We start from the raw sequence: 27,034 nt of genomic DNA on the forward strand, positions 1-27,034 counted from the left end.
ACATGTCACAAGTAAGACTGAAGATGAGCAAATATGAGTGTGAATGTCTTTGCACAGCTCAGTTTTCTGTTCCCTCCCTGTGCTGTCCCAAATGAGACGTGTATTTCTGTCATGAGTGTGGTAATCTACTTGCTCTTGGGGGGGTCTTTGAAAAAGTTGTATGAATTTCAGTAACATGATGAAAAGGTATTTTTCACCTATCTGTTCTAGTGCTAACCAAATGCTGCTTTTTGCTCTTATATGATAAATTATCTGGATATTATACTGAGATTTTATTTTGGTTAAACTGTTGAAGTGTGCAAAAAATATTCTTATATCTGTCCATTTAAATTAAAACGAGGTGTCTCTGGGTGATTCTTTTGTTATTGCAGACAGTTGGGAATGGATGGATTCTTTTTCAGAGAATGAGATGAATAGAGATGAGGAAATCATCAGTATCTTGGAAAGCCATTGATCCAAATTGGATATTTTAAAAATGAGTTGTCCTTCTATGATAAAGAACACACAACCTTTTTACAACCTGTAATTGCATCTCAGACAATAGCAATGAATGTAATAGGTTAAAAAAATTGGTTTGGTCTTCCAAAGCCATGTTCTCTGTCCAGTGCTGTCTCAGTCCTTCCCTAGTGAAATCCTTGTAGGCCCTGCCTGTTAGCTGGGCAGCTATGGAAGTGAAGGGAGAAGAAATAATGCATCTGAAATTACACAGAAATCCCAGTATAGCTGTCAGTATCCCTGCAAAGGAGTAAGTCATAACAAATCCCAGTGAGCTGTGGAGCAGGAAAAATATATCTAAGCTTTTCCAGGAGGAATGAACTGGACACCCTGATCAAAGTACACAATCACTTGATTGGTACAAGCTGATCATGGGGATCCAGGCACAAGTACAGGAAACAAGGAAGAGAGAGATCTAGTTAATAAGTAATTCCTCACCACAATGCAAGTTTGAACAACGAATACAGTCTCCCAACAATAAAGACAGTATCTCAGCTGAAACACTCTCCAGCACAAGGATATTACTCCTTTCTCTCACCAAGAAGAAAATGAAAAACAAGACAAGTGTTGTTCCCAGAGAAGGAGAAGCCCAACCTTCCAGGTGTCCAGATAACAGTGCATTCAAACAGCAGAGACTGCCAGCTTGGAAGCCCCAGCTCACCATTGGATCTGTGCTCTCCAGCTTCTTTCTGACTGGGGCATTCTGCCTCACTGTGGGAGTCTGCCTTGTCCTGTCTGCAAACAGCGTCAAAGAAGTACAGGTTGGTTTGGGAGTGCTGTTCTTTGATATTCTGTAAGCTAGCAACCAGACCAGGTTTGGAGAGAAAAGGCTTTGAGTTTTTGCTTTTGAGTGAAGATGATAGCAATGGCTTTATGCCTTGAACATGTGTCCAGCACCTGGTATTCCTGTAAAAATCTTCAGAGGCAGTCGGTCATCAATAAAATCAGAGCACTGGGTGGTAATATCTGAAATATGGGTGATAATTACTGCCAAAATGTTGTCATTATCTTCTAGAGTTTTGAAGGGAAATAAGCAAATCCCTCAGAGAGTGACGCTCTGAGAACATACATGTTTGCTGGGCAAAATCTTGAAATACAAGGAGTCCTCATGTTTAAATCCCTCCTGCAGAAAAGATTATTCAGACCTGTGGTGTTGTGAATAGACTCCTGTTTGGAGCCAACCCTGAGCACTACCCCCAGGCTGTTCAGTGGGGATGGGCCATGATGCATGTGGGGATTTGTCAAGCATTGCTTGGTCAGCCAGCCCAAGGTGCAGGAGTGTTCTTAACTCAGCACTCCTTTGCTGAGGAGCAGACGTGAAAGTTCTGCAAACCAAAAGGCTTTAAACCAGCTTTAAAATAGGGATAAATTTTGTGGTTGTTCATTGAGGCCAAATCCTCACTCTGCCTCTTCATTTTCAGTGGTTTTGGCTGTCCAGGGTCACTTAGAAGAGAACAGCTCTGAGAAGCCTTGAACCTAAACCACTAACCTTTTCCTATGAGCATGTTCTTTGTGACAATACCTTTGCTTGTTCACTTCTCCGACAGATAGATTATTCAGATAAATGCTCAATTTGTTCAAAGCTCCGTGAAAACTCCTCTAACTGGAATAAGGAATGCCACTGTTCTATTAATTTCACGCTAAAGGAAGATATATTGGTGAGTGCAAAAACCAACTCAGGTTGCTGTATACCACCTGTTACTTATATCCCTAAATGATAAAAGACTGTAATTCTGTTCTGTAGAGCTCCTGACTAAATTTGCTTTGTACTTTTTCAGAAGATGTAATGCTCAAAATTTTACAATTTTGCCTGTATTGTTCATTTTGGTACTTATAATCAAGACCAGGCCCCTTGGTTGGGAGATGCCCAAGGAGAAGAAGGGGGTGGAGGGAATGGTGTTTGATTGTGGAGGTGACCTCTCTCTGTCTCTCTCTGAGTCAGTGGCAAAGCCTTGCCCTGGGCCTGAGATTGGTTGTTGCTGCCCTGCTAAACTTTCAAGTGAGAAGGAAATCTGAAGTTCTGACCACTTTACATAAATAGACCCCTGTAGTCATTTTTACAAGAGTTGTGCTGCTAATCCCCAAGGTCCTTGAAATAATTCAAGTTCTAGCAATGTGATTCTGAAGTTTCTTTTGGAAAAAATATCCTTAATTTCCTTCCTTAAACTACCAGGTCATGTTATTGAGACTGTTAAAATGCTTCACGTTCTGCCAAAGAGATTTTATACTTAGTACTGAATAAATGATCCCTTAAAATGACAGTGTAATTTAAAGTCACTTCAGGATTCTTCAGTATTGAGAAGGCTGTTAAAATACTTTGTAATTCCTCAGATTACAGTGATGTTTGAGATGAGAAGTTAATTTAACTGAGTAATGGGTTTTTTATAGTTACATAATTATCTTTCATGCATGATTTGCCTGTCCACCATTCTTCTTTTAATGTGAAGGTTTTTGTGCACCTTCTTTAATGGAAAATGAATGTCTGTCTCTGCAATATGATTCATAGTCATTGCAAGTTCATGGCCAGCCATGCCATCTTGTGTAAAATAATTATCAGGTTTTGTTTGGTGATTTAAATTATGTTCAATTTTGTACCAAAACATAAAAACTTACAGTTAGGGTAAAGATTAGATTCTAGCCCCTGACTGCTGTATTGCTTAAGGTGTAGTTACAGACATTTTAATATGAGTACTCTCCCCTCCTCTTTTTTAGCAACTAATAAGATTTCTTATTGCCTTCATGAACTCTCCTTATTGAAGAGATTTATCCTTGGATTCTAGGGTGATGTTTTTATGTACTATGGTCTGCAAAACTTCTATCAAAACCACCGTCGGTATGTGAAATCAAGAAGTGACGCGCAGCTGTTGGGCCGAAATGTAAATGTGAGTTTTCTTTTGCTGTTGTGAGATCAGCAGCACTTCCAGCAGGTGTGCCTTGGACCATATGGAGAACCATAAGTGTGTTTAAGTGGCTCTAGGGAGTAATAAAGTACAGATTTTCAGTCTTTGGTCATGGCTTTTATGCTTGTTCAGGCCATTATGCCTAATAAGTTAATAAGAGAGGAAGGTTGAAGGGGGTGGGGGGTAAATAAAAGATGTCAGTCCTGTCGTGCAGTTCTCAAACCTGCACCTTGTAGTGCTGATTAAAAATACATTGTCTTTTTCAAATAAATATGCAGAAAACTTTTCCTTCTTGTGTTGTCACTTTGCTTAGCCAGAAGTGTTTTAAGCTGTGCTAGGGAATAAAGTTATTCTAAGTCTTTAGTTTTTCCATCTGGCTTTGGAAGTGGGAAAGGAGCAGGAAAAGGTTAGTTCTGAAAGAAGTGATCATGTAGTGTTCTAAGTATGCAATTCAGAAGTCTAAAGAGGGAGTAGACAGCATCACCTGCAGCAGACCTGCATAAGGGAACTGGAGAATGCAATCACGACATTCAGGTTTTTGCTTACAAATCTAAAGCATATCTTATTTGGCTTAAAGTAGCATTTCTTAATATACACATAGTCCACATGTCCTTTCTGTACATATGATGGTTGTGCCATGGTAATCTGTTGTTTCTCTAAAATGCTTCTTACTACTCTCAAGACATGTTCCTCATTTCTATAAAACGCTTCTTAAAACTCTCCAGGTGTCCTGTCAGCTTGTTTGTTTGCGTAAATATGCAGCTGCTTTTGGTTTTTGTGCCCGTCAGACACACAGCTCTTTGGAGTTACTTGAAAATGTTTCTGTGTTGAAACCTGAAGATTTATAGTTTCTTATAAAATGGGGTAGGAAAGATGTGGTAAGGCTGAGGACTTCTGATTTTCATTCTGTATCTTCATACATCAAGATTTGGCCTTGTTGACCTGCAGTAATTTGGCCAACTACATCTGCTGTTCTCCAGCACTAATTGAGCCCAGGTCAGAATTAAAAAGAAGGTAAAATAAGGTCTTCACTGGAACTTTTTCAGTTGTAGCCATTTTACAATAGCAGATCCCCAAACCTGTTTTTTATAGTCTGGAGCTTACAAGTCGGCAGCAGAATTTGGTGAAGACCTTAAGTTTCTGTGCCTAGATTTGGAAGGTGTTCCTGAACTACAGACCCATTCATTTGATGTCTCTCTAATGTGACCAAAAGGTACTGGAGACTTAATTGTTCAGTGACTTTTCAGAAGAAGGCATGGGAGGACACCAATTAAAAGCAAACCCCAGGTCTGTGCCTGATTGTTGTGTGGGCTTGCATGCAGATCCAGAGGAGCTACTGCGCGCCCTTCAGCACCTACAGGAACGGGACCCCGATGGCGCCATGCGGGGCCATTGCCAACAGCATGTTCAATGGTACGTGGCACCTTCCTCTGCCCCTTCCTGACTCCCTCTGGAGACTGTTCCCTTCCCCAGGCCAGGGCAGAGCTGGTAGTGCAAGGCCTCCACTTTCTCCCATAAAAGGCTTTGTTTGGTGGTGCTGCTCTGATGAACATGAGGCTCTGCTTCCTACTGTTAGTAACTGGCCCTTGTTTGGAAACTCAGGGAGATTTCTCATTTTCTAAGGCCCTCTTCCATGTGAGTGTACAGCAGGAGTGAGGAATTTACGCCCTCTTGAAACAAGGATACAACAGATTTCATGTGCTTCCTTGTTAAAAGCACATTCCTGTACAGTGATGGGAGAGCCCAGATTCTGCCTTCCCACAATCATGTTCTTAGAAGGAGAGTGTTTTGGTTTTGGTTTGATAATTTGAGATTTCTTGGATAGAATAGTCTTTCTTCATTCACTTAGGGAGAGAAGTCTCTGTTGTTAATGTTACGGAAACTTCTCTAGAAGAAAACATTTCTCTCATGGCTCTCCATTGCTACAAATAGCAGCTGCCCAGGGAAATCTGCAGTCGTGAAATCACTCCCATGTTCCACAAGCTTTTCCCACAGCTGTGTTTATGGGCCATGTCAACTTATGGGGTATTGTTTTAAAGACGAGCTATTTAAAGGCAAATTTTCTCATTATTTGTATCTGAAATCATCTTCTTCCTGGCAGCACAGGATCTTCATCGCTCTTCTCTCCTCTGTTCAAACTTCTCATAGGATCACAGCTACTTTAACCTCTGCTTACTTTAGCATGGAGGCCTTTGCTTGATACCTACAATTTGAACACTTTGATCTCCCCATACTTTCATGTGGGGAAAAGAGTCTTTTCTCCATACAATGTGCTAAAAAGCACATTCTTATACCATGATGGGAGAGCCCAGATTTTGCCTTCCCACCATCATGGGCTTAGAAGGAGGGACTCTCCACATTCTCTGCATTACTTTGGATCTACCCAGTTTCATTTTTGTTCTAGAATGCTGGAAGCATACATAGTGTTAATTTGATCATGGATTTGATCATTGTAGTAATCTAGTGGGCATAATCTGTTTCTGAATACACTTGGGAGATTCAGAATGTATCTTTGGAAGGAAAAGCAACAAAAAAACTACAGGCTTTTCTCCACTACCCCATTGTTTTTGTCTTCCAGTTTCTACCACTCCTTGCTCTCACCCTTTTTTTAACCTGTTCCATGCAACAGGTTTTGAGAAGGTAGCAGCTCTTTCCAAGCAGCTGCACCACCCACACCAGGGAACTTGTGAACGCCAGTTGCATTCAGTAACTTCTAGATCCGTTTGATTTTTGTCTGCCTGCTTACCCACCTGCTGCTGGAAGTGGGATTTACTGGGCTGGGCTCAGACCTGGACTCAGACCTGGACTCAGGCCAGCAGAGCCCAGCTGTGTGCAGCTCACACTGTTCTGGAGCCTGGGAGGGAGAGTCAAGACAAGCAACTGAGCAGGCAGAGCTCAGAGCATTACAATTCCTGTTAATGAAGTGGTGACAAATAGCTGGGGATGTGTTGGGCCACAAAATGAGCATTTCCCAGAAGAGTTTTAAGGAGCTGTGTGAACACAGGTTTTCTGGAAGGAAACAAAAGAAAAAGTATGTTTTCATTGATGCTTATGCAGCTGAGTTGTGCTTTTCATGTCTCCTAAAAGGCAACCCCTCCCCATCTGTATCATCTGATTGTCCCTGCCCATCATCCCATTGACCGCCTGGGGGTTTACAGAGCTGTTAATGCATCCTATAATATTTTTGCCTTATGTTAAACTAATCTATGTAGGAAAATAGTAATGGATAAAAACAAGTGCTGTTCACCTATTGAAACTGGATGGCATGGTTAGGCACAATTTTAACTAAATGGTTTTTTATTGAAGAAAATATTTGTGTCCAAGTTGGTAAGCAAGCTCTAACTGGCATAAAACTAAAGCAATTTTTATTTCCAAAGGACTGGATTCCCTTGATTGTGCTTTTATCTCTACCCTAGTCCCTGAAAACACATCATGTGTAGCAAAGTTTTGGGACAACTGTCAAAGAAATTCTAGGGGAAACTGGAACAGTAACTTCTGTAAATAGCTAGAGAGTTCAGAAAGTGATTTGCAAAGAAGATGGTCCCACAGGAGTTGATGGACATGAGAAGCAGTCACAACATACACAGGGATTGGTAGGAAATGTTCAGTCTTTAAAACTTCAGTAGTTCTAAGACTCTGGTACCTTAGTTCTTCTTGTGAAATGTGCAGTGCTTCATTCACACCCGGGATGTTCAGATTTTCTATCCACTTGAAAGATGCTTCAATGTGCCATATTTTTGTTAGTCATGCTGGCAGTTAGAATGACTGTCTTTGACTCACAGATGTTGCTTTTTGTATTCCCTGCAGATACTATTGATCTGTTTTATAATTATAACTCATCTGTGATTCAAGTGCCACTGCTGAAGACTGGAAACAGTTGGTGGACAGACAAAAATGTGAAATTTCGCAATCCTGAGTCATCCAATCTCTCTGCTGCATTTGCAGGTAAGAATGGTTCTGCTGGCAGTCCTCATCTTTCAATGGCTTCCCTATCTCCCCCTTCATATGTCTCCCATTCTCAGAAAAATTACCTTTGGGAGAAATAGCAAGAAAGCAAGTTGAAGAAGCAGGGTTTAGAGGGTGACTGATAGCAGAAGGCATATTTAGCCAAGATACCACCTTTTAACTTCTTTAATCAGTGACCATAGAAATTGAGAAAAAATTATTTTGGAAGACTGAAGTTAGCCCACACCAACACCCTTTTTTATAGTAATGCCCACACTAACACCCTTCTTCTTATAATGCCTAATCTGTCCAGAGAAAGCAAGGAAGCAGTTGCTTTTTTTAAAATCTCATCTTTCCCTCATGCCTTTGCAGATTCTTGGGAAGTTGTGAGACATGAGAGGCTGCCTTTGTCACTAGTTCTTTCAGACTTGTTTCCTAGGGCTGTTTCCTTGTTACGGTTGATCTCTATTGAGTTGGGGCTAAAACCTGCCTGTTGTGGATCAGGGCAGTGCTGAGCTGGGTGCAATATGCAAGAACTAATGATCTAAGTGGTTTTCATGGGACAGATTCTAAATGCCATAGGCTGTGCCATTAGGCTGCAAAAAGGTGCCTTTCTGATTGTACAGGAATATATTAATGTGTAAAAATGAGGGCAAGCTCCTCATTATAGAGAACATATTGCTTGCTGAAGAGACAGGAATCCAGAATAAACTGCATTTTCACTTGTGCAAGTCACTTTGTTTCCCCTTTGCAGGAGAAGGTTCTAGTGTGTAGCATTGAAGGTTCTAATGTGTAGCAGCCCCTGGGTACTGTTAAACTGTAAATTCATGTTTGAGGCGAGTGGACATGCTTGGAGATGCTGTTATCTGGCACATGTATATATAATTTTGGACAGTGTCTTATGTCTCTTCCACAGCTCATATTCCGCGTTGGTTATGTGAGGCCCAGAATCTCAGCAACCATAGTTTTTACTGACAGTGTCTTTCCTGCTTTGTCTCTTTGTGACCAGGCACAGCCAGACCTCCTTACTGGCAGAAGCCAGCGTACCTGTTGGATGAGGAAGATGAGAGGAACAATGGTTATGTGAACGATGACTTCATTGTCTGGATGCGAGTGTCGGCCTTTGCCACCTTCCGGAATCTCTACCGGCGCCTCAGACGCGTTCAGCGCTTTGCTGAGGGCCTGCCAGCAGGGAATTACACTTTCAGGATTTCCTACAGTATCCTTTTACATTCCCCAGGGCTCCCAGAGAGTTACAGTGGCATGAGGGTGAATAGGATTTGTGTGGGCAACTGGCAAAGAAGTCATGCAGAACAGTCTTGTGTCAGGAGAGCCCTCAAGGGATTGGGCCATGTCCTGACTGACAAGAGCTTTTGTGTTGGTGATCTGCCCCCTCACAGCCAACAATGGGAACTCTGCTGACTAAAGCACTCCTTTTGTCAGCAGGAGTTGTGTCAACATGACCATAAATTCCTCTTCTTTCTCAATTGATAGAAATGTGGTTATAAATGTTCTGTTATGGTGCTATTCTGAAAGCTTCCATGGGAGAGAGGAAAGGTAAACTCATATAACATTCTGGCTACAACATATTAGGTAGAGCTGAGCACTTACTCTCACAGAGACTATGTGGAGTATCATGATAAGCTTCCCAAAAGACTCATTTTCAACTGAGCTTTCATAGCAAGTTATTGCAGTAGCAGTCCTATAAATAATGAATCTGAAATTTACAGTGTTTTGAAAAAGGAAGTATTTCCACATGCACACAAAGACTGTATCTAAAATAACTAGGTTTTTTACCACCAGCTGCCTATCACCTCCCAAAGACCAGCTGGGTTTTTGGATCCAGAATAGCAGAAACATCACCAATGAGTTAAAGGAGTTTTGGCAGCAAATGCAGACCTCAAAACTCTTTATGCCTTGGAAAGCTTTATATCTTAACATCCTTCTCTCAGATTTCCCTGTTACCAAATTCAAGGGGAGGAAGCACGTGATTCTTTCAACCGTGGTGTGGAGTGGTGGAAGTAACCCATTCCTGGGAATTGCCTACCTGGTTTCTGGCACAGCAGCAACCCTGGCAGGTTTTGTCATAACTGCCATCCACTTAAAGCTCAGGAAGAAGAAAACATACTTTCAGAAGCAATAAGGTTCACCTTTCTGAACGGAGACAGAAGTGTGCAGTGAACAAAGAAGGTGCAGCACAGACCTTTCAGTCTTTCCCATGAACTCTGGACCATTTTCAGTGTCAGGTTTGGTGAATGTAAGCAAAGTGAAGGGCAGGGCAAGTCCATCATCTGAAACCAAACTTACCTGAGGTGCCATTCTCATTAATGTACATGTGAGCCTAAATTTGTTTCCTAGGAAACTTGTAGTGAGATGAGCTTCAAACAGCAGATTAGAATTGCAATGGCAAAGAAATTATGTGGTGCCAATGTCTGGCCAGAAGTCAGGGTCCATATTAATTTCTTATTCAGCCCCATAATTCAGACAACATTTCTCTTAACTGGAATAGAGCTTTGGATGGGTAAAAAGTGAACTCTTGATCCAACAAAAAGCTTGAGTAGGTAGAACTTATTGCTAAAATCTGCTTGTGGGCCACATACATGTGCTTAATGGCTTGGCTTGGGTTTTATATACCTTTTTCAGCTATGCTGAAAAAACAACCAGTTTATACCAGTGCATTCACTCCAGTTTGACACCTGATTTGTGATCGAGTACAGGGCATTTATCAGGAGTTCGGAGTTTGGTTAGACCAAATTTATTTGATTTATCTAGCAGGTGAGAGCTGGAGGGCATCCAATCACGTATTTGCATTTTTTAAACTATGGTTCAATACAAATCCTAAATTAAAAGCTCCTTTAATGCAAAATATTTTAACAGAGCCATCTACCTAACCATCTACCTAATTTAACTATTAGACCAAAATTGCACTTCTACCTATCCCATGTGAAAGTTCACAAGTTTACATGACACAGAATGGTAATTTATTGTCAATAAAAAACAAAGCACCAGAAAATCCATCCATTTAAAGTGAACACTGCAGTTCATTAACAGGTTCATCAATTTTTATGTTTCATGTTTAAAATTTTACACATTTAGGACTTATTTCTAGTCTCACAAAATGAATGAACAGCACTGAAGAATTTAGGTCAAGCATACCATGGCAGATGTGGATTTTTTAAAATAGTTTTTCTGTTGTAAAAGTGCAAGTGGAATAAAACACTTTCAATTACTTTCATAAGTATTTTGTATGCCTTGCCTCTCTCCTAAAAAGCCTTCTCACTAGAACAAGAAAAGAACACAGACTGGAGCAGGAGAAAGGGATGTGGCACAGGGAGCCTGCAAGCCACTGTCATGGCATCTGCTTTTGAGAGTGTCTGGGGCTGGCATGTGGTGCCCTGGGACAGATGGCCCCTGCTGGAGGGGCTGGCAGCACAGGAGGTGCAGTTTCCTTAAGTTCTGCTTTGAAGCTGAGCCATGAGCAGCAGAAGGGGAGCTGCTCTATTCCCAGCCCAGCCTGGGAGGGCAATCCTGCCCCACCAGTGCTGGCCAGGAAAGGTTCCTGTCCCCTCTGCTCTTCCTGCTCGGGGACAGTCACCTCCATCCTGAAGCTGCAGAAACTGCACCTTGCACTGGATCTGTCAGGAGCTGTGCAAGAACCCCACCCCTCACTGGGCTGGGCAAGACAGAGCATGAAGCAGGACATGCAACTGTGCTTAAGGTTGTTAGTTTAAATCACTTTTATCAGTGGGACATGCTCCTAAATCTTTTCAGTCCTTTAGAAAATGTAATCCCATGCAGCTCTCTGGAAAGCCCTGGTGGGATTTCCTGACAAAGCTGAACTTGTTTTCTAGCTCTTAACAGACCATGGGAACTTCTTTATTTTTCTCTTTTATTTCATTGTCTGAGAAACTGACTTTCAAGAAATGATAGGGGTGGCTAAGTCATGATGCATTTGTCACTGATTTATTTTTCATTAAGCATCTAGTAAAAAAGCTAGTAAAAGGAGACTGAACAATGAAGTATGCATTTCAATGAGTCAGTATCTACCAGGAAAAAAGTTATCCAGAAAACATAACCCAGCAAGTAGTGTTTGCTCATTATCTCTGAGAGGTTTTTGCAGGAACCTCTCCTCTTGAAATGTAGATTGTCTTCAAACTCCTCCATAGAGAAGACCTGTCTTCAAAGAAGTCTTTCTGTTTTTCCAGAAGTTGTCTTAGACTTTGTTTATAAACCCAAAATGCCATTTCTCATCTTCCACAGCTTTAAACATTCTTTACATCTTTCTGGTAGCCTCTGAACAGTGTCCTGGAAGCTGCTGCTTCAGCTCCAGCTGTTTCTGTTGTTAGCTTTGAGAAGCTCTGCAGTGTCAGGCTGGTTCAGGGTGGCGCTGCCCACACCAGAGCAATGGGAATGGCAGGTCTGATTAATTCCTCCTAGCAGACATCATCTGCCTTGCTCAAAAGGCTGGAAAATAAGTGTTAGTAACATTTTTATGCTTCCTTTTGTGCCAGTGCTGCAGCCATGCTGTGGGTCTGCCCCTGTGCCAGGGCTGGCACAATTGTACCTTCTCAAGACAGCTTTGCAGGTGTGCTCCTCACACTGGGAATACTCATCTATCTACATGAAATGTTTGTTGAATTCCTTTATTCTGCTGCCATATTCTCCTTCGTGCAGGGGCTGGAACAGAAGTGAGAGGCTGGGCTGAAGGACTGGCCTAACCTAGCAGAAAGATGGTAAAAGCCATCATCACCTGCTCCTCATTGTGCCAGGTCCCAGGGGATTGTCCCCTTTTCTCAGCTGCTGACAGCAGCAGGAAGCACAGGTCCAGGCAAATATCCAGTGGGATTTTGAATTAATTTATCCTGGCTATTAGGAGATCATTAGGTCAGTTGGATCAGAGAAAGCAACACTGAGGTTTGGAGGGCAGAGTTTTGAAGCAACCAGAGATGTTGCACTTTTCCTGAGCTGCAAATTGCTTTCAGAATACCTGGAGTGTTAGGACCAGTACTGTGTCTTTGGCACAGTGCTGCCTTCACCTTGGGCATTTGATTTTATGAATTAAGATTATGTGTCTTGAGTAAAGAGAAAAAAAATTTTTAAAATACCTTGGTAAAGCTTTCCAAAATAGAAATTTAATTAGCTTATCTATTAATCATACTTTCACCAATAGTAAGTGGGCTCTTTTCTCAGAGAGACTGACTTATGTAGATTTGACAACTCAGTGCAAAGGTGACTGGGTTTACAATTGCTGAATGACATTGAGCTGTACCTGAAAAGTCAACAGCAGCACCATAGGGGCTACAACACAAAGCCATAAAATATTAACTACCATTATTTGTAATATCTTGACATAGCAAAATTATTAAATTGTTGGTTCCTTTGTTTCAGCTACCTAAAGCCTCATCTTGCATCATTGCTGCATTTTCAGTCCCTTTGAGCTAAATGAAATTTTGCCATTTCCTTCACTCTCAAGAAAAGAAAGATGCATGTCAGAAATGAGGTTTAGGTTTGGTGAAATGAAATTAATGATGTCATAGATGCTGGCAGTACTAGAAAGTGTCAAGGTTTTTTGGGGGTTTTTTTGGTTGTTGTTTTGGTTTGGGTTTTTGTTTGTTTTTGTTTGTTTGCTTTTTTGTTTTCTTCATCTTTTTACTTAGAACAGATAAATAAAGGGGGACATTATTTACTCCTTTTTTTGGGGGGGAGGAGGAGGTGGGTGGATATTTAGTAAATGGAAAACTGGACAAAGGATTCCTGTTAACAGATGTAATCTAAAATTATATGGTAAAAATGGTCTAAAATAGATAAGCCAAATGGAATATGTGTTTCTGGTGTTTGCTTATAATTTTGAAGATGGCAATTACATGTGGGAGCATCTTCTGGGATGCTTTAGTTCAGTTTTTAACAATGGCAAAAATATCTGGAGGGGATAAGAAACCATTATTATGAAAAACAGATCTGCAATTTAAATCTCATTTCTCAATTACAGGGAGGTGTAGGGGACATATATATTTTAATGCCAAAACTGTTGTAGTGGTTTTGGTTGCCAGCTCCTTTTAGGATTAAATTTCATTAATGGATATAACTATATCTTGAAAGAGAGACATAATAATTAATCAGGTGTTACAGAATGTTTCAGTAGCACTTCAGTTAGAGATTTTTTCCAAGCCTTTTTCAGGCGCTACAGTCTCATGAATATATGTCCAGTATTTGTCTGCCTTAGTTGGTTTTTCTGTTTCTAATCACAGACATTTGCTTTCATCTAAAAATAAAGGGATGTGTCCTTCATGTGAAACAGATTAGCATGATCACAGACCTATAAAATCTGGAAAAATTAGTTACATGCTGCATCTATTTTATATTAACAACTGTGTTACATGCAGATTATTAATATTAGTGTTTTGATGGTTTTATTGTAGTGATGTACTGCAGTGTGAAATCTTCCTCTCCTTACTCTGAGAAATGAAACTCTAAAGCCAAAGATGCAGTTCAGGGAAGGGAGGGCTTTGTGAGCCTTGATAATATAAAGAGAAGTTGCAGAGCAATTTGGATTTGACTTAGACCTAAAAGAGGAGAGAACATTTGCTTTTGTCACATAAGAAGGTGCTGTCAATCCTCACTGGGAGCAGTAGGTTTGAAACAGCTGATTTGAGAAAAACCTCTAACCACAAAATGAGGGGAAAACCACAAAATGAGGGCAACAGCAGAAGGGGAGGAAGTACTGGTGCTGCTCTTGGGTGGGGAGGCAAAGAAATTTGGCTGAGCTGCTCAAGATGATGGGATATTCTGACACATGATCTGGAAAGCCCATATGATTTTGAGCAGCAGCCAAGTTAAGGAAAAGTTTCTTGGTTTTCAGTGCAGTCTGAACTACGGTGCATAGTTTTTGAGCTAAGGTGTTTTGATTGGGTTCTCTGTAATTGTATTATTCCTTGCAATTCCAAGAATAATTTGGTTATGAGTGCCTTGGGCAGCTGCCTTCAATTTGGTGATCTCTTGTTTCCAAGTGAGGGATTGTGGAGCATTTTTTGTTCTATTTGGGTCCTGCTTTTTTCCTCAGGTTATGGAAGCCAGGCAGAGTTTCCTGAAGAGTGGGGCTTGTTTTGCTTTTGCTCACGTTCATGAGTGAATGAGAAAGCTTAAGGAGGAAGTAGAAAGACCAAGGAGTATCAGGGAAAGTGAAAGGGAAATAGAAAGGGAAATAAACAGAGTTTCACCCTTCCATCCCTGAGAGAAGCCCACCAGGAGTCAGAGGACTCCCCTGTCTCCTACCATCAGGCAGAAGGAGGGCACCTGGTGGATGAAGGGGAGTGGAAATGGCTCCCTCCTCAAGGAGGTAATAAAAATTCCTCCTGGCCCCCATCACCTTCCCAGGTGCCACTTCAGAATAGGAATGGGGCCCTGGATCCAGAGAGTCAGCCAGATGATGTAGAAGAAAATTGTCTGCCCAGGGAGCCTCCCAAAATAACACTTGGTCTGTCAGAGGGACCACTACCTCTAGCATTAAAAAGAAAAGCAGGGCAGTCCTAGTGGATGACTCCCTTCTGAGGGGGACAGAGGGCCCCATGTGTCAACCAGACCCATCCCACAGGGAGATCTACTGCCTCCCTGAGGCCTGGGTTCGAGATATCACTGAGAGACTGCCTGGGCTGATTCAGCCTTCTGATTATTACCCACTGCTGATACTCTAGGCTGGCAGTGATGAGACTGCAAAGAAGACTGTCAGGGTAATTAAAAGGGACTTTAGGGCACTGCATCAAGTGGTTGATAGGGCAGGAGCACAGGTGGTGTTCTGCTCAGTCCCTTTGGTCGCAGGGATAAATGATGAAAGGAACAGGAGAACCCACATTATCAACAGGTGGCTCAAGGTTTGGTGTCATTGGCAGAATTTTGGGTTCTTTGATCATGGGGCAACTTTCACAGCACCTGGCCTGCTAGAGCCAGATGGGCTTCATCTATCAAGGGCAAAGGATTCTAGCCCATGAATTAGCAAGGTTGATTGAGAGGGCTTTAAATTAAGTTTGAAGGGGGAAGGGGATGCAGCTGGGCTGTCTGGAAGCAGGGCCAAGGGTGATAAGCCTGAGATAGGAGTGAAATCAGCAGCCCAGCTGAGGTGCATGTACACTGGTGCACACAGTGTGGGTAACAAACAAGAGCTGTGATGTAGCTGCCATCACAGAAATGTGGTGGGATGACTCACATGGCTGGAGTGCTGCACTGGATGGCTACAAGCTCCTCAGGAGAGACGGGAGAGGGAGAAGAGGTGAAGGAGAGGTTCTTTGTGTTGGGGAGGCTCTCAACACTGTGGGGATTGAGATTATTGATGATAAAGTCAAGTAAGAATGTGTAAGAATGAGGAGGAAGGCCAACAAGGAAGGCATCCTACTGGGAGTCTGTTATCATCCACCCAACCAGGAAGAAGAGATGGACAACTTATTCTGTAAGCAGCAGGAGAATGTTTCAGGATCACCAGCCCTTGTTCTTGTAGGTGATTTTAACCTACCAGACATCTGGGAACATAACACACTAGAGAAGAGGCCATCCAGGAGGTTCTTAGAGTGTGTGGAGGACAACTTTTTGTCACAGCTGGTGAGTGAGCCAGCCTGGGGGTGAACTATGCTAGACCTGCTGCTTGCAAAGAGATGGGCTGGTGGGAGATATGGGGTTGGAGGCCCTCTGGGGCACAGTGATCATGAAATTATAAAGTTCTCAATATTTGGTGAAGCAAGGAAGGGCATCAACAAAACTTCCCCACTGGACTTCCAGAGGGCAGACTTTGGCTTATTCAAGAGACTTATTTTGAGTGTTCCTTGGAAAGCAGCCCTTAAAAACAAAGGAGTCCTGGAAGGATAGACATGCTTCAAAACAGAATTCTTGAAGGCACAGGAACAGACTGTCCCCATGTGTCAAAAGATGAGCCAATGAGGAAAACAACTCAGTTTATACTGAGTGCCATCCCATGGCACCTCCAGAGTGGCCAGGGTAACAGACCCAGCCAGCGTGGGTTTAAGAGGGGCAGGTAGGTCCCACCTGACCAACCTGATCTCCTTTTATGACCAGGTCACCCACCTGGTGGATGTGAAGAAGGCTGGTGATGTTGTGTACCTGGACTTCAGCAAGGCCTTTGCCACTGTGTCCCACAGCACACCCCTGGAAAAGCTGCAGCCCAGGGCTTGGACAGGAGCACTCTGTGCTGGGTTAGGAGCTGGCTGCATGGCCGGGCCCAGAGAGTGCTGGTGAGGGTGCTGCATCCAGCTGGGGGCAGCCACCAGGGGTGTCCTCAGGGCTCTGTGTGGGGCCAGTTCTGTTCAATGTTTTTACTGATGACATGGATGAGGGGATTGAGCCTTTCATTGGTAAATTTGCAGGTGACACTAAGCTGGGAGAGTGTGTCAATCTGTTGGAAGAGAGGAGGGCTTGGCAGAGAGGCCTGGATCGGTTGGATGGATGAGCAGAGTCCAGTGGGATGGAGTTTAATAAATCCAAGTGCCAAGTCCTGCATTTTGACCACAATAACTCCCTGCAGCATTATAGACTGGGGACACTGCAGTTGGACAGTGGCCAGGCAGAAAGGGCCCTGGGGGCACTGGCTGACATGAACATGAGCCAGCAGTGTGCCCTGGGGGCCAAGCAGGCCAAAGGCTCCTGGCCTGTGTCAGGAGCAGTGTGGCCAGCAGGAGCAGGGAGGTCATTCTGCCCCTGCACTGGCACTGGTGAGGCCACACCGTGAGTGCTGTGTCCAGTTCTGGCCCCTCAGTTTGGGAAGGACCTGGAGACGCTTGAGCGCGTCCAGAGGAGGCACCGAGGCTGGAGAGGGGCTGGGAACACAAACCCTGTGAGGAACCACTGAGGGAGCTGGGGGTGTTCAGCCTGGAGAAAAGGAGACTCAGAGGTGACCTTACCACTCTCTGCAACTCCCTGAAGGGTGGCTGTAGCCAGGTGGGGCTGGTCTCTCTCTCCCGGCAGCAATGGACAGAATGAGAGGACACAGGCTTAAGCTGCTCCAGAGGAAGTTTAGATTAGGAAAAAATTCCTCACCAGAAGAGTGATTAGGCTCTGGAATACTCTGCCCAGGGAGGTGGTGGAGTCACCATCCCAGGAAATGTTTAAAAAAAGATTGGATGTGACACTCAGTGCTATGGTTTAGTTGATGAGGTGATGTTAGGTCATAGGTTGGACTTGATGATCTCAAAGGTCTTTTCCACCTTAGAACATTCTGTGATTCTGTGAAAATAGCTCATACCCTGGAAAGCTTATTTTTCAGAGAGCTCTAACCAAAATATCTAGTATTTACTGAGTATGTGCTATGTACTCTGTGAACAAAAACACACAGCATGAAACAAGATGAAAAGAGGCCCTTTGGTTATACTCCTATACAATTGCAGTTATTGTCCCTTTGCAGTAAAATGCCTAAAATTATCCCTCTCAAACTGAAACAATTAAAAAAGCTTGTGAAGAAAATGAAGTTTTCTACTGTGTCAAACCCAGCTACCCAGTTATTTGCTTTTTTCCCTGTGGCAGTTCCTGTCTGTAATGAAGACTGTTGCATTACCAGTTATAATTCTGGGGGATTCAGGCTTTAAGATTAGGTTAAAAGGTCTTGAGATTTCTCAGATAACTTATATGAATCCATGGGCTGTCTCTGGGCTGTATAATTAGTGACAATGAACCTGAAAACACTGGAAAAATAAATGTGTCCAAGAAACCAGAACAGTTAAGGGAAAAAAGTAAGGAAGGTAATACCTGCCCATAGCGCTGGTTATCATAACCAGTTAATTAGTGGGGAGAGTGTGGAGCTGCTGTGCTGCTCTGAGGTGAAATGTGGCACTTAGTGACAGTGCAGAGAGAGGCTTCAGAGCAGCTGAGGACAATGGTAACATCTGCAGTTAATAACCCTGCTCCCCACAGAGGCTGTGCTGGCAATCTGTCACAGCAGCAGGGGACAGCAGGGCCGTGTCCCCAGCACTGGGCAGAAGGAGGGATTCAGTGCTGGGTGCCAAGGACACGCTCCAAGGAAAGGCACTGCCACCCACTTCATTCTGCTGGGTGGCAGGGTGTGCTCCCAAGTTGTGGAATTCGATGACAGCTGAATGCATGGGCTGGCTTTGGTGGCCTGTGTGGTACCGTCCCAGTGTGGGACAGCCAGAAATTGAAATTAGAATCACTAAAACTAATAAAATAATCAGGGAGTCATCATCTACACCTTACACCAGTGCTTATGGTCAGATTTCTGTCTTTTAAGCTTGTTGACATGAGGCCCAGCAACGATCACGGAAGGCCTTTGAGCAGGTTTTCCTCATGCACTGTCATTTCTGGCTGTGCAGTTAATAAAAATTGAACCTGAATGAAGGTGATGAGCTAAGAAGAAAAGCTGTGGATAAGATTTTATCTCTGCATGTTCTTGTTACTGATAAAATGAATTAAATACAAGAACTGCTTAACACATGTATGTGATGTTGTTTGCAGGGGTCCCAGCACAAGGGAAGAGATGAGAATCTTGACTCCATGTTTCAGAAGGGTGTTTTATTATTTTATGATATATATTATATTAAAAGAAAATTATATATTAAAACTATACTAAAAGAATAGAAGAAAGGATTTCTTCAGAAGGCTAGCAAGGGATAGAAAGGCATGATAATAAAATCTAGTGACTGACCAGAGTCCAAGACAGCTGGACTGTAATTGGCCATTAATTAAAAACAACCCTTGAGACCAATCACAAATCTGCCTGTTGCATTCCACAGCAGCAGATAACCATTGTTTACATTTTGTTTCTGAGGCCTCTCAGCTTCTCAGGAGAAAAAATCCTAACAAAAGGATTTTTCATAAAATATGTCTGTGACCTATGTATAAATTGTAATTGTGCCAGTGGGTTTTAAGCTGTAGCTTGAGGAATTTATCATTCAGATTTCTAAGTTCATAACCTCACCTCAGGCAACCAGAGGAAAGCCAAGTCTTAACCAACAAGGTCAAGAGTTGCTTTTCAAAGGGAGGTAAGAAAATGAGAAGGCAGAGCACAAGCCTGTTGGGCATTCTGTATTTCTTTGCTTTTTGAGGGTTTGATTGGAATGGAATGTCTCACACAGTGTAAGTAAATAGGCTAAGTTTTGTAATTTGGGACTTGCCCCAAAACTTACTTTTTCTGTCAGCACTTCCCACACCAACCTAACAGGTGACAGTGATTCTGTCATAGAAGTAAATGAAGTATTAATGTGTCAGGTGTAATTTTAAGTGTTCTCAGCTGCTGAAAGATTATTTTCTATAATTAATTCAATTTGATAATGCTGAGCTCTTGGGCAAAGTGTATTCTTTTCCTGTGGGGGTGTGGTATAACTTTAAAGTTTCAGGTTCATACCAGAGTTGAGTTGTCCCTATGTAACATGTGTGATCCTCACTGGTGAGTTAAGGGCCTGTGAGGAAGACATTGGATTGATCCTGATGCTTCCCAGGCATTGGCACTTTCCTTCTCCAGTAGGAAGAATATGAAGTCTATGGTGACCTTCTTTTTGAGGTCTTTTGAAAATAGTTTTTATTTGAAAATAGATATGCTACTGAACAAGTGTAAAATAATTTCTCATCATAATACATAGTATAAAGTGGGTTTTTGTATAAATAATTACATTCTGAGCTGATATGAAAGCAAAAATATTATTTTTATTTTTAAGCGGCAATAACCCACATTCAGAATTCAGGCAACTTTTTCAGGAGCTAATTTGTATAGAAGAATGGTTCTGCACTTTTATTACTTAAGTAGTCTGTGTATTCTTCTTTATCAACTTCTAAGAAATCAGAAAGAAAGTAATATGAATTATGAAGCAAATTAAACATGATAAAAGCTAGCAGAAGTCCTAAAGATTGGAGGCTTGTCTCCTTGTTATGCACAGATTTTTGATGCACTGAACTGATGCTGCAATGCAGCACAACCAACTACCATTTGTGCAATAGATTATTAGAAAAGAATAACCTTGTAGACACAAAGTAATCAGCATGTTTCTTCAAGAAATATAATTTGAATAATGGAAATAATAATTTAATGTAGCCTGTTGAACTGTGGAAGAGAATATCATTGCTAGTTACAGGATTTATTTTTTATTTCTGAAAAGATACCATATTACATAAAGCATAAAAATATTTTTGGTATCCTTTGTATAACCACATTAGTTTCTTCTGTTTCTACTTCCTGGTAATTTTCAGATTCTCCTGCTAAGTTTAAGGCAGTATCAGGACACACAAATGTGAGGCAGATGAAGTGTCAAGGTGACAGTGCCTTATTCTGTCAAAGTCAGATATGTCACTCTCTGCAAAGTGTTTATAACACCAAGATCTGATTAGCACAGCACTGAAACCTAAGTTACAAGCCATAAAAAATGTCATTTGACATTAAAAAAAGCTCTCTGCTGAACGAATTGAGCCATAGTGAACATAGCTGTACAATATATACATATGGACACCAGATCATTTTTTCATTTACATTCTTTCCCAAAGCTGTCTTTTCTTTGTGGCTGCATCTTCTCTGAAACTCCCATAACTTTTAGAGGTGTAAATGCTGGCTGGGATGATTATTCTTACAAGATCAATAGAAAGTAGATGGATTTGTAATTTGCTGGATGTTCCCCGGTGTTCTGCCGCTACATGCATTTGGAAAAAGTTCCTTCCTAGATTTCTTTAGGACCCCTTTGGATACTTGAAGAGTAAGTTCTCCTCAGGCTGAACAGACCCAACTCTCTCAGCCTACCTTCATAGGAGAGATGTTCCAGACCTCTGATCACCCTCGTGGCCTCCTCTGTGTTTGTTCCAATGGGTTCACATCTTTCATGTCTTGGGATTCCCAGACCATGCCAGTTCAGTTTAGGCAACCCACTTGAGTCTATCCCTTTCTTATTTTCTGTTTTTCCATGTGGAGTTCCCCAGTATTCAAAGAGGTTTGTGGAAATCATAGTTTATGCAAACCTAATCATCTGCATTGTAAATTCTACTGCAGTGACATTTCACAATTTTGAGCATCATATAACTGAAGTCTTTTGATTGAATGCCTGCCTAGTGCTGTTAGTTTAATACAACTGCACCACAGAATGCTAATGCTGCAAAGAAAAGCTATGTTAAAAACAACAAACATAAAGCAAAATGACTTTTCAACCCAACACATCATATAATAAAAGTAATTGTTTTAATTACCATATGGTATATAAATAGAACTTCAATTAGAAAAATGTATTAAAAATTATATGCTATAAATGATAAATCATAGGGGAGCCTATAAACCAATTGCCAAACTCAGAGAGAAATGTCAATGAATTAATATATACTTGTAATGGTTTAAACTCATAAATACAAACCTAGATACTTCCATAAAGAAAAAAATAAAAGGATATTTTTCCTGTGATGATACCTATTGGCTGATTCTTTACAACCCTACTATTTATTATATGGAATAGTCCTTTTATCTTCAAATTTTTCAGAGCACTACTTGCATACCAATAATGTAGTCTGATTCTTCCATTACAAAGTTTTACTGTATCTTGATTAGTAATCACTACATTGTACTGATTATTCTGTGATTTAAAAAAAAATTTTTCTACTAATACTCATTTTTTCAGCCTTCTAACTTCAGAATTGAAAGACCAAGGTATGAAATACCTTGAGGTATATGCCCATGGGACAAGATGACTTTTACATTTTCTTTTGGCATCCCCTACTGGTGTACAGCTGTGAAGACTCCTCCATGACACTGAAGCTCTCAAAGCTGCTCCTGTGCTTCTTTGGCTAAATCCTTTTGAATGTTAATAGCAGCTAAAGAAATGGCAGGTTAATGGGAAAATATTTATATTCTCTTCAGGCAACATAATTACATTGCTTCAATGATATACTGTCTCCTTAAACAGTACATCTAATTACGCTACTTTGTTTGTTTCACATCATTTATTTTATCTCTTTATTTTGATTTTGGTTTAGGTTTTGTGATTTTTTTAAATCTTAATAACAGAGAAAGAAATGGCAAATTTGTCATTCAAACTAAACCATTATAAATATGCTTTGTGATAATGCAGTGAGGCAATGCATAAGTCATGTGAAGATGAAAAACCTGCATAAAAATTCCAACTCCATTCCTTGAGGACTTAAGAGGATTTTTCCCCGTTATTATTATTACTTATAAAAACTGACTTCCTCCAAAAATACTGGAAATCATTAGTGACATGAACATCTTTCTATTTGTTATAGCTGCAGTGTTTCCTCATGTAGAAGCCTTCAATCTCACTTTAGGCACCTGGCATATCAGGAAACGTGATCAAACCAGGCTCCCCAGAAGAATCAAAGAAGACAAACATATCAGATTAACAAACTAGGAATTCTCTGCTGGCTATACAAGTATTGGACTGCACTTTTAGATAGCATTTTTTTAGGACACCAAGTATACACTGTTTTCTCACCATTATTAAGCATGCTCATGTGAATTTTGTTGAGAAAGGAGCTCAGAAATGGACAACCCCTGTCTGGTCTATGATCACAGGGTGTGCACATGAATGGGAGCTGAAGGATCTTTCTGTGGATATTTACTAAGAATAGAAAATAAATAATTTTTAATAGAAATCAAAAATACTACTGAAAGCTGATGTTGATCAATGACACCATCCAAATGACCAACGATTTCCAATTGCAGATTTTGCTCATTCTTTGAATGCTCATTAATCTCTAGTGAGTATAGGAAGGAAGTATGTATTGCTAAGTATTAATACTTCCCACTAAATCTTAAAATGCAGTTATGATTTTCAGTTAGATGGAATAATATTATCATCTGTGTCCTTTCATGTTATCTATTGGACAGAACTAGTCTCTTCCTTTTTTTGATAGACTACTTTGACTCTTCACCCACACATATTTTTATATTTTTTAATTTTTAATCAAAATTTGTGATTTCTTCAAAGATAAAGTTCACTGATATTTAAATAAACATAAAAATCCATATTATCTAACCTATCAAAGCCTGAGATCAAAGAAGTGTCGCTTACAGAAAATAACATGTAACTGCATCAAAATCAATTTCTTTAGAACTGCTGTATCTTTAACCATGAATCAATGTGTTTGTCTATAGAGTTATCTTACTTCCAGCATTTCTTAGATCGCACTGAAATAAATTTCCTTGAATTTCAGAGGGTTAAACATTTCATTCCATCTGTAAAACAAACTGCACTGCCAGGTACAGACCAGTATATACACTGGACCTAAACCCTGTTTCTTTTGAAATTTTTATTGAAATCAGATGAAGGATGAAATTTGGAATGTTCTGTATGAATGTCTGTATGGTATTATTTCTGTATGTAATAATACCATACAGTATCAACTGTTACTTAATTTCAGACATAGTGAAGGAGAAAATGAAGTTTCTACTTTTCATGTTAAACTGCACCTGACTTGGTTGCCATGATGTTTCAATGGTTTTGTCTATGCCATTTCGTTGAACATTTTTGTCCCTGTGAAATGACATATTTTTTATTACCTTTAAAGCCTCATTTTAGTCCAAACCACACTATCTATACAATTTCTGTTCAGAACACAGGCTGCTCTTTCACTGTAGTATAGAACAAATAAAATATGTTCTTTTTCTCCTTTTTGTTATAGAAATGTAGATAGTTGGAGGTCCAGCCTCTCAAGATATGGAAAGTATTGAACTGACATCATCATATATTTCATTGAATAGTAGTTTCTACGAATGCAAATACTGCACTGCAGTTTCCCAAAATATTTGGCAAAAATTTTTGGGTTTCGGTTTTATCTCTCCATAAAGGTAAAACCAGTTCAAATCTTATGTCCTGCTTCAGGGTAACAGTCATTCAACTGAAGGCTAAGGTTTCTCAAAAAGCATAGATTAATTCCAGCTGCCTTTTTTTTTGCTCTTACTACTTCCCATATGGTAAACAGCCAGCTAGTATCAGAAGTCAAAATCTGATTTGTTATGGGAAAAAACCTTATATGTACATAATAAACAATAATAATACAACTATTACCATTACCTACGACTCATACAGTTAATAGGAAATAATCCCATATTTGAAGTTCATTTATTTCTGCGTGAGAAATAGATGGGAGAGTAAAAGCAGGACTGGTTGCAAGAGTGGAAGGATGGAGCCACAGAGCACTGGGCTTGTCGCTGCAGCTGTAAAGGAGCGGGGCTGTTACTGCTTGCCAACCAAACTCACGGTGGCAGTGGTAAGGATTAAAGTTGAGTGAGAGCTGCTTGTGCTGCTACCTATGGCCCTTCCAAACCCTCTGTGGAAACAACTGTGCCTGCCTTTAGGTTCTGAGATCCAGAGAACACAATGGTAATTGCAGCGGAGAAGGGAAGGGCAGAGTGCACTGGTGAGTTTGATGTGGCTTACGTGGGGCAGGTGGAAGGTGCAGCCCAAGGCTCGCTTTTATTTCTAGAGCTTTCTTCTATTTCTAGAGCCTTTTTCTGGACGTTTGCGACAAAGATGTGAGAGTATTGCGCTGTGATTTCAGGGTTTACCTCAGAACCTTGGCTCCCTCCCTTCATAATTCCCTCCCAGGTGTGTCAGTCACCTCTTCTTTCCCCTTCCAGCACTGTCAATCCTGGAATTCCAGAAGGGTGTCGAGTGATTGGCAGATTCAAAGGATGCCCTCTACCCCTGGGGGGGCATTGGGCCATCCAGGTGTCCTTTGTCCCTTAAGACCTCCTCTCATGTACCTGGTTGGTGGCTCCCTACCCCTTCCCAGGGTTAAAAGGAACAGCAGGGTTAAAAGAACAGCAACCATGTGGTTTGGAGAGTTCTGTTGGAGCTGTTGCTGCATTCAGAGGCCTGTGGGCCAGAATAAAGCTCTGGATCAAAACCCTCCATCAGAACCAACTCTTTTCCTTCACCATTGCCTTAAAGCTTCTCCACCGGAGGTAAACCTCACGAGAGGAAGCTCCATCCCGCCACCACCAGAGCTCCTGCATGCCTGGACTTGCCTCCACGTGCTCAGCTGCAGCACTCAGCTAGCCAAAAGTGTCTCTGGGGTGAAAACACCACAGTGCTGCTATTTGGTCCAGCATCAAGGGCCAGACAAGCTCAGGCACGTCCCGTCTGGCTATACTGGTAAATACTCCAATAATGAGAGTGAAAAAGTGACAGCAGATCTATTTGGGAAAGAACCTACAGAGCACTGTGCACAGTTTAAAGCTGTTAAGAAAAGGAGGTACTTTGAGAACATCTTCTCCCTTGACACTTCCACCTGTGTGACCTCTAGCTGCTTGGACACGGTGACAGTGAAAGAATGTGAAAATATTTGCACTGCGAATGTCAGTTTGCACAGGAAAGAGGGTAGGTTGGCAAATGTCTTCTGTCCTGGAACATCTGTCAGTCAGAACTGCAGCTGGAAATGCTTCACTGTAACAGTCTCTGCCACTTTGAGATATTGTGCTGATGTTTTATTTACATTTATATATTTAATCATTGAGAAGGAACATGCAAATTGCTAGTGTTGATATAAATCTTGTTTTTTCACTTTAAAGCAACCGGCTCTACTTTTGAACTGTAGTTAATGTTGGCTGTCATGAGTTCCCATGTGTTTTTCAGACCTGGGTTCCAAGCATAAGAAGCTGTACCTTCATCTTAAGAGCCAAAACAATTGCAGCTTCAGCTCTCTTTTCACTATTGGTTTATGTCCAATAGAGGAGCTCTCAAGTTTGCAAATGCTCCAGGAATTCTTTTGCTGATGCTTTGGCAAGGCTGAGTGCTTGGCCCACTCTCACTACAGGCAGCCCCATGTAGCCTTTCACAGGACCAGTAGTCCTGCACTGACTTGTAGCTTGGAAGTTCCCTTCTCCCCAAGCTTCATGCTGGCTTTCATGTGAATAAAATCTTGTCTGCCACGCTAGAGCAGCAGCTGCTTGCATTCAGTGCATTTTTCACAACAGCCTTACTAAGAAATGGGCATCTTGTTCTTGTAACCCTGAGCCATCAGCAGTGGCCCTCGTGCAGCTGACTATAGCAGTATGCCAATCCTTCTGAAAACTTGCTGAGTTTATTTTTCAGCCTCACCAACAACTGACTACAAAGCCAGCATTAGTAGAGCTGTTGTATGGCAGCCTTATTTAGGCATAAGATAGCTCCAGACTTGATTTAGCCTTCCACTCCCTTCTGGTTGTGAGATAGAGCAGCGCTGGCAAGAGTAGTAAAAGGATTAATTATTGAAGTGGCTTGGATTTCAAGTGCAGTTCTCCTTTCAAGCTACTTGGAGACACATAAGCTGTTTACTTCCTAAGATTAATCTTAACAGAGGGCTTCAGCTGAAAGATTCCAGTCCTCTGCATCATGCTGGCTAGTGCTGCTCAGCATTTATTTTTAAGGTCATTAGAATGTGATGCAGTTCACTGGTGTCAGGATGCCCTTTTGCGAGCATGGGGAATTAAAAGAGTGAGGTGAGAGATGCAAGTCAAAAAAATGAATCATAGAATCATAAATTGTTTTTTGTGGGAAAGGACCTTAAAGATCATCCAATTCCAAACCTCTGCCATGGGCAGGGACACCTTCCACCAGACCAGGTTGCTCCAAGCCCGGTCCAGCCTGGCCTTGAACACTTCCAGGCATGGGGCAGCCACAGCTTCTCTGGGTAACCTGTGCCAGGGCCTCACAACACTCACAGAGGAGAATTTCCTGTGTATCAACCCTAAATTTTCCCTATTTCTGTTTGAAGGC

General features: G+C 41.5%; 1 protein-coding gene across 1 annotated transcript; it reads left to right on the plus strand.

Moving 5' to 3' along the window:
* Positions 1-63: 63 nt before the first annotated feature.
* On the plus strand, positions 64-25,780 carry LOC102064243 (cell cycle control protein 50C). Its single transcript, XM_005487136.3, has 7 exons — positions 64-1,256; positions 2,043-2,153; positions 3,276-3,377; positions 4,718-4,808; positions 7,203-7,340; positions 8,350-8,559; positions 9,293-25,780. Exons 1-7 carry the CDS (start codon positions 1,044-1,046, stop codon positions 9,481-9,483), a joined length of 1,056 nt encoding a protein of 351 aa, XP_005487193.2. The 5' UTR covers positions 64-1,043; the 3' UTR covers positions 9,484-25,780.
* The last annotated feature ends 1,254 nt before the right edge of the window (positions 25,781-27,034 follow it).

Source organism: Zonotrichia albicollis, chromosome 2, assembly GCF_047830755.1.
Source record: "Zonotrichia albicollis isolate bZonAlb1 chromosome 2, bZonAlb1.hap1, whole genome shotgun sequence".
NCBI classification, from domain to species: Eukaryota; Metazoa; Chordata; class Aves; order Passeriformes; family Passerellidae; genus Zonotrichia; species Zonotrichia albicollis.

Coding starts and splice junctions, on each gene's coding strand:
- LOC102064243 (XM_005487136.3), top strand. CDS start 1,044: ATGAAAAACAAGACAAGTGTTGTTCCCAGAGAAGGAGAAGCCCAACCT. Junction 1,257..2,042: donor ACAGCGTCAAAGAAGTACAG/GTTGGTTTGGGA, acceptor CTTCTCCGACAG/ATAGATTATTCAGATAAATG. Junction 3,378..4,717: donor TGTTGGGCCGAAATGTAAAT/GTGAGTTTTCTT, acceptor GCTTGCATGCAG/ATCCAGAGGAGCTACTGCGC.